General features: G+C 28.2%; 1 protein-coding gene across 1 annotated transcript; it reads left to right on the top strand.

The window, feature by feature from the left end:
• On the top strand, positions 8918-11778 carry LOC109362001 (transcription factor bHLH62-like). The gene is made up of 8 exons (XM_019607573.1): positions 8918-9678; positions 9808-10008; positions 10139-10204; positions 10298-10366; positions 10458-10529; positions 10620-10817; positions 10942-11044; positions 11439-11778. Exons 1-8 carry the CDS (start codon positions 9061-9063, stop codon positions 11474-11476), a joined length of 1365 nt encoding a protein of 454 aa, XP_019463118.1. The 5' UTR covers positions 8918-9060; the 3' UTR covers positions 11477-11778.

The raw sequence follows: 12017 nt of genomic DNA, 5'->3' as shown, positions 1-12017 counted from the left end.
AGAGTGCTACAGAGAAGAGATGTTATAAGATTTGGGTGATTTATTTATTAGGGTTCTACTTGTTCTGCCACCATACTTCTCACTTCTAATGTACTATAAGCTATATGTTATAACTCTTGAATAAAGTCGTAATCTCTCTCTATTCGATTAAAAAGTGTCACATAACTAAAAATAAAAATATGAAAATAGAAAATATTTTTTGTAATGTGATTAGCTTAAAATATAAGAACAAAATTTTTATAAGACATGTGTATTTTGTTATGGCCGAAAAGTTATAAATATATTTTTTCTTTACATTCTAATCTCGGAGGATCCACTATCGGAGAATAAAGATGCAATCGGACTAGGTAACCTAGTATCTAATTTATGATTGATTAGACCAAACCTTTACGATAAATATGTGATAATTAAGTTTATCGAATAACATATTTAATTTAAATAGGTCGGACACATGTATTTTCAAAACGTAATATATTGACCTATATAATTTTATTATACATTTATATTAAGAGTGTAATATATATGTATTGTATGTATGAAAATTTATACATGATCATGACATTATCAAATATTCACTTAATTTATATTACTTATATTTAAAAGTTAATAATGATTAAATATGAATGATAGATGATGTAATGAGACGGTAAGAAATTTTTTGTTACAATATTATTGTATACATCATTTGCTCTTATATTAATTATTTTATATTAATCATTTATATTAGTTTATTCATTTTCAATGGGTCACAAATTGTATCAATGGAAAACCAAAGGAAACATTATACAACAAGAAACACACTTAGTCAAACAACTAATTAAGTATAAATCCAAAGGGATAAAAAAAGGTATGCAAAATTAAGAATTCCCCCTCCTTATGCACCTCATGAGAAAATCTATGTACAATGATCACAAAGACAAAAAAATTGAACAAGGCTAGTGGATTAAGCTCTCTAGTTTTTTATTCGAGTCCGAAATATCTACATATATGCAAAACTTAAACACAGGTCTCTATATATGAAGTAGACATCTAGCACCACCTGAATCAACTATCGATCTTCACATGTTAGTATTTGGTGGGGATGACTTGGATGACAAGACCGGGAAAAACATCATCAGGGTCATGGATATGTGGGTTCCTCTCGACGATAAACGGGTCCCCGCACTTGTCACTAATGGTGTTAAGGGTCTCTCCTTCTCCAACCACATATATTTCATCACAAGGCCTCTCATGGAGGTTGTTCCCTCTTACAACCACCATTATAGACCCCAAAAGTATCATAACCATTAACATTATGGCACTATACCATGATGTTGAATAAATTTTGCTTATTTTCGTTACACAAGAGGAACCCATGTTGTGTATGTTAGAAAAAGAAAATACTCAATGTGTCTTAAGAAACAACCTCTCATTTATATATTAAACCATGTATAAGTTAAGGGTATACATGTAATTAAGTGGCATATTACTTCTTGCTTTAGCTTTGGAGTAAATTGGGATCGTACGAGTTTTTGGGATTAGTTTTATGTCGATCTAATAAAATTGTAACTCCTATTAAAAAAAACATTTATATTAATTTTTATTAGGTATCAAAATTTTATTGAAATGGGAAAGAGTTATGGATATATTTTTGGAAGAGATGATCTTCATTTCTCTACCAATTAAGCTCACATGTGTGACTAATTTGAGTTAATTACTCATCTGTTTAATATATTTAGATGTTTTAATTTTTTATATTTTTTATAAAATTAATGTTTTAGAAAATTGTCTTATATTTATAATTTAATTTACAAAATATATTATTATTTATTACTCATCTTATGTATCTATTATTCCTCCATTTTTTATTTGATATGATTTTCAATGCAAATTTAAATCAGATTATTATAATGAAATTATATCAAGTAAGATTATTATAATTATATTATATCAATTTTTATATGTAAAAGAGGAAAGAATAAAATATTGAGTGTAATATATATACACCGATCGTATAAAAACTTATATAAAATCAGTGTATCATTTATCCTTCATTTGGATTACTTTGTTTGAATAGTTAATGATGATTGAAAATGAACTATGGGGATACATCGACAAATTTATCATTTTCCCTTCCCCTATCAATGTTTTTCTTTAACACTTTGGAGAGGATATTTGAACACGGTTCTTTATTGAAGTATATTTTGTAATATAATGTTGGTGTTAACTAGTTTAGTAAAAGAATTGCACAAGTCACTTATCAAGAAAGTGATGCAACAATTTTAGTTAAGACCTTTTCATCAATGTTAGTATCATAATTAAGACAAATTTGAAGTCAATTTGAATAATTCATAAGGACAATATAATGTGGAGATATTATAAAGTAACCATAGGAATAATTCAATAATGGAACCAAACAAAGGGAAAAATCCACTATTTTATTCTATTGGAACCGAAATTGTAATGATTTTTATATTATTAAGAGTATTATTTCACTTTATGAGTAAGGAACCAATATTTTTGTACGTATGACTACTTCTCTCAAAAAATATCGCTCACATGAATCAAATTATTGACATTTTAGTGTTTCTAATAATTTAATAGAGGTTTTATCAATAGACCAATACCTTATTAATACTAGAACGAATGTCTATAATTCTATATGTAATACTCTACCTTTTATTTATCCATAGTATAAAGAAACATCTCATGTTAATTTACGTAATATTATAATTTTATGAGAAAATTGTGTGCATCCATAATATAAGATATTTTTACACTCACATTACATTATTTATTATTCATCTATATCTATATTATATAAATATATAAATATTATATAAAGTCAAAACTTAAAATAACTACCACCGTGATTCTATTTTCTTATTTTACCTTTAATATTTTTTATTTCTAAAGTAAAACCATATAATCTTAGATAACTATAACTAATACATCTCACTTTAAGTTGGATATTATAATAAATACAAAAATTATAACATGATGTACATCTAATAAAAAATATTATAATTCTCTAAAACAAAAATATAAATTTAATACTTAATATTATAAAATAAGAATGTGGGTCGGCAAACACAAAGTGTCTGTCAACACGCTAGTATTTGATAATTGTTAAGTTACTTTTAAATATAAATAAATTGTTGATGACAATATTATATTAACTGAGAATGTATAAATATTATACTATTATGTTATTATGTTTTTCCTAATATATCATTTATCACAATATTATGGTTATTACTTTTATGAATGAATAAATTATTTTCTCTTATCCTTATTATAGGATAAATTTTAGAAGGTTTTGAGGATCAATTTTATAAAATAATTTATATTTTCTACCGAACATCTTTTTCTCTATTTGCCTTTATTAAAAGTTTTAATCATCTTATGGTCATTTAGAATATTAATTAAGGGTAATACTAAATGAGTGTAAAAATTACAGTCTTACAATGTTTACAAAAAAAAACCAAAAAAAAAAACTGATTGCTTTCATTATATGTGTAATTTAGTTGGAAACAACTTATTATAAGAAAAATATAAAATATTAAATAAGGATAAACATAAAAAAATGAAAATTAATAGGAATACATCATTAAACATCTAAACCACACAAATAACAAAATTCATTCAAGCATATAAACGGTAACCAATTATTAATAATATATATATATATATATATTTTGTTATCACCGTAAATATTTATACATAATTATTATAAATATTTATTCATTGATGGATTTGATTTTAATAAGTCCATATATTTTTTTTATAATGATATTCATTACTTTTCAAAGACTAGTGATTATGAATGAGTGATGGCTTTAACTGTTATATGAATGATTTTCTTTAAATAAGATAGTATTTTCTTGTATATGTGGAAGAAGAATACATATGGCATAGGTAAAAAAATAATTTTAACATGAAATAATGAGTATAGAAATTTTTTATTGGATGCCAAATTAATGAAACTACCCTTATTTTTAAAGGAAAACAGTATGATGTTGTCCTTGGCTTCAACTACATTAGAGATGGTTAGATTCATGCTTCTGTTTTAGGAATGGCATTAATACAGACCAAAGAAATGCCACACATAATCTAAATTTATTGACGTTGCAACAAACTTTACTATATCCACCATCACCCGATAGTTCAAGTGATACATGTTTGATTCCCCTTAAGTAAAATCTCGGATTCGAGTCTTGTGAATAGAAAAAATACACGCTGAAAGAGTTAGCCCCACACACCTATAAATATTCCTAGCTCAGACAAAATTGCCTCCAATACGAGCATACATGTGAGAAACAAAAAAAACTTTACTATATACAAATAAATTTTTCCATTGATTATAAGTTCAATGGTTTAAAATATTGCTATCCACTTTGTGGAATCGAAATTTAATGATAATTAAGTCTAATTCCCATCAAATAGGTTGAGTACAACAATCAAATAATAAGATAATATTCTATCATAAATTATATTTATTATTGAATTATTGATCTCTAAATCAATTTTAAGAGTTTAACCTATAGTTTTTTATTTATGATCTCCATTTGAACTCTAGCAATTGGATTATTAAACTATCCTTAATCTAATATATTGACTTTTACATGTTTAATCTCACATATTAATACCATATAAGGCAAGATTCTATGATCATTTCAACTATTACTATTATTCCAACTTTCTCTAATGAATTAGTTGTTAATTTTATCTTCGTATTTTTTTTTGTTTCTCACATGTATCCTCGCACTGGAGGCAATCCTGTCCGAGCTGGGAACATCCACAGGTACGTGGGGCTAACTCTCCCAATGAACATTTTTTCCATCCACAAGACTCGAATCCGGTTTCTTTATATAGTATAATTCACTCTTATTTCTTTGAAAGAGAAGTTGCATTAGAAAATATGTAATTTAATTGCTCCTTGAGCTTTCTACTCCCCAATAAGGATAAGAGAATAATTTTGGAGCATGTTTACTTATAGGAATTCATGTGTATTGAGATTATGTCACATTGACTTAGTAAACAAGTTTGATGAATTGTCAACAAATTTAGAATGTAGCTAACTTTCAAAACTTAACTATGGAAAAATATTATTTTCAACTTCTCATCGAGTTCTATATACTGTCATTGCATCCTCTATTATTCATATTTAATTATCATTAACTCTTCAAAAAGTAATATAAATGAATAGTGAATAATATACTAGTTTGGTTTGTGTTTAAATATTTATAACAATATATAGATATTAAACTCATAATTAATTTACATTAATATAATTAATATAATCAACATACTTCAGTTACTTGCACAGTTAATTCATTAAACAGCTTTAATTTAATCAGTTAACTTATTATCTATAAGTTTCAACCATAATTTCACAATTTTCAACCCTTAGATTTCTGAGTTAATATCAAGGTTAGCTCTTTGTTATGTGTGATGAGAATATAGGTGTTAAAACGAGCTACCGAACGGGTTTGGGTTAGCCCACATCGGGTTCAGGCTAAATTGGGTCGGACTAAAAAGTTCAGATACAATTTATAAATATCAAATTGTAGCCCAAACTTGTCTTAAACGTGTTGTAGGTTGTGGCGGGCCGTCCCTCATTAACTAAAAAATATTTTATTTAAATTTTAATATATTTAAAATATATTTATCATTTGATATTAATGTATAACTTTTTTAACACATTTATTATGTCCAATGCAATCAAACTTACAGTTCTAACACATTGTATTTGAGTTAAGACGTGATGTCAATTCCACGTATATGATAAATCTAGGTTGCACATGTAGATTGATTGTGTTACACAAGCAGTGGATAACAATTTGGTGAAATCTCATATACTACTTAAGTAAGCATTACAATTTACAACTCTTTAAAATTTGTAGAACTCATATGATACCACATGTGAGTTTTGCAACAAATTAAAAAAGCACTTATGTTTGCTAACTAGCTTATCAGAAGTAACTTTTGGTGTTATGCCTTTTTGTCAGAAGTTCTTACTATTGCACACACCATTTGGACAAGGCAGAAGCAACTAATAGGTGCATTATTATTTGTTTAGTAAATTTTCACTAATGTTTATTACCAAGCCAAAAGTCCCAAAAAATATTAAAAAAAAAAGAAAAGAAAACGGGTAGCTCGAACCCGTCCGGGTAAGCCCGGTCCAAGCCCGATTTTAATATAGTCCGATCGGGCCGGACTAAAATGTCCAGATTCAACAAAAAATTCCTAATATGATACTCAAGCCCTATAAATTTTTGGGTTTTTGCGGACCAGCCCGCACGGCCCCCACCCGCTTTGACACCTCTAGATGAGAACTAATAATAGCATTTTCCTTTCTGCATGTTTGTGATATAGTATGTATATAAAAATGTATCCACTAACAATGTATAAGTTTTTAGAATAAAATATTTTTTAGTATAAGGAGATAAATTATCTTTTTCAGTCACTAAAATCAGACTTGTGTCATATTTAATTGTTTTATACAAAAATATTGTTAAAACTAAACAAACTAATACACGTGTCATACTTTTACTGACTTAAGGAAATAAGTTATATCCTGATATGATGATATGACTTAAGGAAACACGCTGGTTGAAGTTACACAAATTGACAGCACCTGCTTTATTATGCGATATTGATGTTCTCCCGCCTCATTTTTAATAGTGTCGTTCAAAATTGCGCTATTGAATAACCGCTGTTTATTATAATATCTGGCGTAGTGTCCCCTTATAAGAAATATATATATCTCATTAATCCATTCATTAACTCTCTCATTCACACATTCATATCTCACTTACTCACTCATTTGTTGTTTGCATTTATTCTCACTTATTCTTCCACACTTCCTCTAAGTCTCATACTGACTTGATCGTCGGATAACATATCCAGGTACCTCCTCTATCGGGTTCAGACGCTGCACCGACCAAATTCAGAAGAATGCCACTTCAACTGGACACTCAGCTCCGATCATCTGACCTACCAGCAAAGAACACAATTATTCAAGATATATCAATAATGTATTATTCAATTAAATTCATATACATATTTATAAAATCAATGATATAAATGTGTCTAAAACTATTGGAGCCATACCAAATAATAATTGGCCATTACATGGGGCCTATTTCGTTTACAAAAAATTGATGTTTTCATTTATAATTATATCACCATCTTTTCATTTTATTTCCTATTTTCGAGGATTATAGGGAAAAAAGGTAAAATAATTTTTCTTTTTATTGTTTCAAATGTAACATTTTAAAACTATAACAACAACAATAAAACCTTAGTTCCAGCTGGTAAAACGACATCATAATGATCTTAATTAAAACATAAGTTGGATAGAATTTGTTAAGGTCTTATGATGTTTTATCATGCCAACCCTGCACAGTTAATGGGAATAGATTAGAAGAAAACCATGTATCATGATTCATGATCATGGGCCAGATCAAACTTCTTCCCTTTATACCTTATGCTAATCTTATATTGGGTTTCCTCAAAGTCCAAAAACTTTACACCATTATTAAGATATGATTATATTTAGAATTATAAAATAGCAATTAACAAGAAAGCCCAAAAACACAAGGAATTTAGACTTACTGGGACAGATATCACATATTCCTAATAGTGTCTGATTCTTTATATCGGACCAACCGCATATTGTCACATGAATAAAACTATTTTTAAGGAAAAATGTAGCATTCTGATTGCCTCGTAACATAAAATGAGACATCATTCAATATAAGTGATTTCTTCCGACTTATAGACTATGCTAATCACACACCATTGTATCATAACTCATAAATGTAATTTAATATAAATAAAAAACAAAAAATAAATAACACCTCTTCCAATCAGCCAATTTTTTTTTCAGATTATGATGTTATTGTAGAAACTCTCAAAATTGTAAGATTGTAGTTGCCATAGACAACTTAAAAGGGAATAATAGGAACTACTAGAATTCTTGCAAATCTTAGTAGCAACTATCAAACTAAGAAAATTTTAACAAAAAAGAAAATTAGGTTAACACAACTATTCGACTTCATAGTATTGGGCTTGAATTCTTTAAAGAAAATATCAATAGACACATAATAATAACATAGGGGAAATACATAAAGAAAATTATAATCCTTCCATTCGAGAGCATGAAGAATACACCTTCCACTTAAATATTTGTGATCAACAATGCTGTTTCAAATGCTTGTGTTATTGGTACGTGAGCACATCTGTTATCTCATAATATGTGTTATTTCATGTGTTATGAGTAGTGATTGATTGAAAAAATGTATTTATGTTAAAAATGTATTTATCATATATTTTTTTGATCAATCACAACTCATGACACATGAAATAAATTATAACATAGATCAGAAGATGTGCTTGTAGTGTAATAAATGTGAATAAATTATTTTATTAGTGGGGGAAGAATTTGTTGCCATAAAATATGTTATAACTTATATCTTAAATTAATAAAAATATATCATGTTAGTTAAAAAAATTAAATATTTCTTATTTTTTTCTTATTTTTTCTTCATTATCATTGGCCTGAGACAATTTTTTTGGTATTATCAATGATATCGTCTCATTCTTCTTAGATATCCTACCAAGTGTTGCTCTCAGGAATCAAACCCTTATCATTTTAGTCATCTTAAGATTTAGCATGACCTTACACTACTAAACTAATACATTTTGTTAGTATTTGATACATAAAACAATATTTTCTTTTCTACATCAACCACCCACTGAGATAACCCCACATAGAAGTCTTATTTGAAACAATGTTTTGTTATTACCAACCAACCATTCACCTTTATTTTATATTCCACTTTTTAAAATTAGTCAACACACATTTTCTCTCTCCATCTAGTGTTAAATTTAACCCCAATGTACTCACATCTAATCTCTCTTCTTAACTCTCTAATCCAACTTAATTAATTCTTAATTACTCCATTTTCCACCACAATTAAAATAAAATAAAAACCTTAGTTTTCTAATATGATTTATAAACCACAACCATTTTTCTTTAACTAACTAGTTACATAATTTTCCTTCTCTTTCATCATGGAAAACCATTTCTTTCCAAATTCCATGCACTTTGAACCTTCACCACATTCTTCAATACCAATGGAAACTCAACAAATTCTTCTGAATTCTTCTTCTCATCAAAACCAAGATTGCTTTTACACTGAACCCAACATTTCCAATGACAATATAGCAATAAGAGAATTCATTGGAAAGTTAGGAACTTCTTACATGAATGGCAATAATAATAGCATTAAAAGCACCCCTTTGAACTTGAATTCCAGTGTAGAAGGATTCACAACAGATCGAGGCTTCGCCGCGAGGACCGCGAAGTTTTCTTGCATTGGAAGCAAGAGTTTCAATGGCAGAAGCAGAAGCAACAAGTTGGTGATGAACAATGATGAATTAGCACAAAGATCTGATCAAGTAATGGAAAATGTGAAGCTTTTGAGTAGGGTTTCAAGTAGCCCATCATTGAAAACAATAATAGTTGGGTCTCAAATGGAAGTGATGAATTCTCAAGATGAATCTATGATCTTGGAGCATAATCTGAATGGAGATATTGGTGCCAAATCTTCACCTGATATGAATTCAAGGAAAAGAAAAGCTTCTGCTAAAGGAAAAGCCAAAGAAAATTTGAGTTTGATCACTAATAAGGTAACAACTTTTTAACTAGTTATTATCGAGTAATCTTATAATAATAATGTAAAAATGACGAATCGGGTATCCGAGTAAACTGCATACCATATTCTTAGTAACTATGTTTCTAAATCTTTTTCACTTTAGGGCGTTGAAGGTAGCGAAGACTCAAATGCGAAGCGCAATAGGTCGAATGAAGGTGAAGGGAATGAAAATGGTGTTGTAAAGGTTGAGGAAGAAACCAAAGGAGATACTAGTAACTCTAAACCTATTGACCCTATGAAAGATTACATTCATGTTAGAGCAAGAAGGGGTCAAGCTACCGATAGTCATAGTCTTGCAGAACGTGTAAGAGCTCGTTACTTTCATTTTCTATGAATAGCGTCGATAAAAACATTTGTGTCATGGTTTTAAATTGCAGTTATAGAGACTACCAAAACCGTAATATTGCTGCTCCAATTATGGTTTTAAATTGCAGGCACGTAGGGAGAAAATCGGCGAAAGGATGAAGCTTCTACAAGATCTAGTACCAGGTTGCAATAAGGTGTGTAGATAAGCTAAATTAGAAATCAAAATAAAATGAGAAAAAAACAAATTATGTTCTCTAATTTTGGTATGCATAAATTATTCATTGTAGGTGATTGGTAAAGCACTCATGCTTGATGAAATTATAAACTATGTACAATCATTGCAGCATCAAGTTGAGGTAATGAATCTTGGTCAATAAGCATCTAAAATAATGGTCATAAATGATAGTTTTCTTGCTCACTAAGTTATTGATTTTCACCATGATGCAGTTTTTGTCAATGAAATTGTCTTCTGTTAATACCAAGATGGATTATAATATTGAGAGTCTTATCTCAAAAGATGTAAGTTCCACAACTCTACTTAATGGTTTAATTTAGCAACAAATTTTGCACCTTTTTTTCTTTTCCTAAGTTGGGTTTTGTTGATTTCAGATATTTCAATCAAATAATTCTTTGGCAAATCAAACATTCCAATTAGATTCATCAGCACAAGCCTTTTATGGGCACCAGAATCAGCAAGACTCAGCAATTCAATATAACATTCCTAATGGAAATGTGACTCATAGCTTAGTTGACACATTAGATACTACTTTATGCCACATTAATGGATTTAATGAAGGTGGTTCTCAGGTAATGAATGATTCTTATAATTGGCAGTGATAATGTATAAAATTCATATATTGTAAGTGAATATCTTTTTTCTCTACTAATGTCCTTAAAAAAAATTCTGACTCTTCTCTCTAATGATTTTCAGTATCCATTAACATTCTGTGAGGATGATCTGAACACCATTGTTGAGATGGGATTTGGTCAAATTGCAAACATCAAAACACCAATGCAATCTCCAAGTTTCAATGGTAATAAATCACAAAAATGTCACAAAATTATAGAAAGAGTGTAGTACTGATTTATATACTACTAGTGTATCATTCATCTTTTATTTGAATTACATTTTATTGCTTTTTTTTGTAAAATCGATAATGATTAAAAATGAACGATGAATGTGAATAATGTAGTGGCAATGTAAAAAATTATTACATTATTGATATTTTTTTTCTTTTATCTAAATGTCATTTACATTAGACCAACAAATTGACAACAAAAATAGTTTTTTTAGTCAACTATTCTTAACAACTTTCTAATAACTTTGATTTTTATATCCTAAACTAGTTGTAATTAGACTAAGATTAAAATTTATTGGAATTTTTTTCTAAATTGACATTGATATAAAGTTTTTTTGGTCCAATGCAGGTTCAAATCAAGTATCACACATGAAACTTGAGCTATGATCATTATTCATTACACATAAGTTGAAGTTCACAGGAATATAAAGCCTATTGTATACAAACAACAACAGATTTAATTTCAACTACCCCATGAATTATTCAAAAGAACCTTTTTTTTTATTTTCTTTTTTCTTTCCCTTTATATCATTTTAATTTATAATCTTCTAGTTCAATTTTTTTGTACAATTATTCACTGTAAAATCATTGGACAAATTCTGTATTCTGATGCAAATTCTTATTATGATTATTGCACCAACTGTAAGATATAATTCTTTTTTAAGAAAATTTGTAACCAGCTTTTGTTACCCTTTTTCACTTTTTTACTAATTTATTATGCTTCATAATTCATCCATCACATCAATGCATTAAGAATTTTCATGGGTCTTTATTGAAATCTTAGTAAAAGTGATCTCAATTATCAATTAACAATTATTAATTAACCTTTCCTAAATCATGCAATATTATTCGCTATGAATTGTAACCAGCTGTATTAGTGGGCCACTTTTTGTTCCAAAAGTCTTATTTAAATGATTATAACATATTG

The sequence above is a fragment of the Lupinus angustifolius genome, chromosome LG12 (assembly GCF_001865875.1).
Source record: "Lupinus angustifolius cultivar Tanjil chromosome LG12, LupAngTanjil_v1.0, whole genome shotgun sequence".
Lineage (NCBI taxonomy): Eukaryota > Viridiplantae > Streptophyta > Magnoliopsida > Fabales > Fabaceae > Lupinus > Lupinus angustifolius.
The sequence above is the reverse complement of the archived record's forward strand: the minus strand, read 5'-3'. Positions and strand labels throughout refer to the sequence as shown.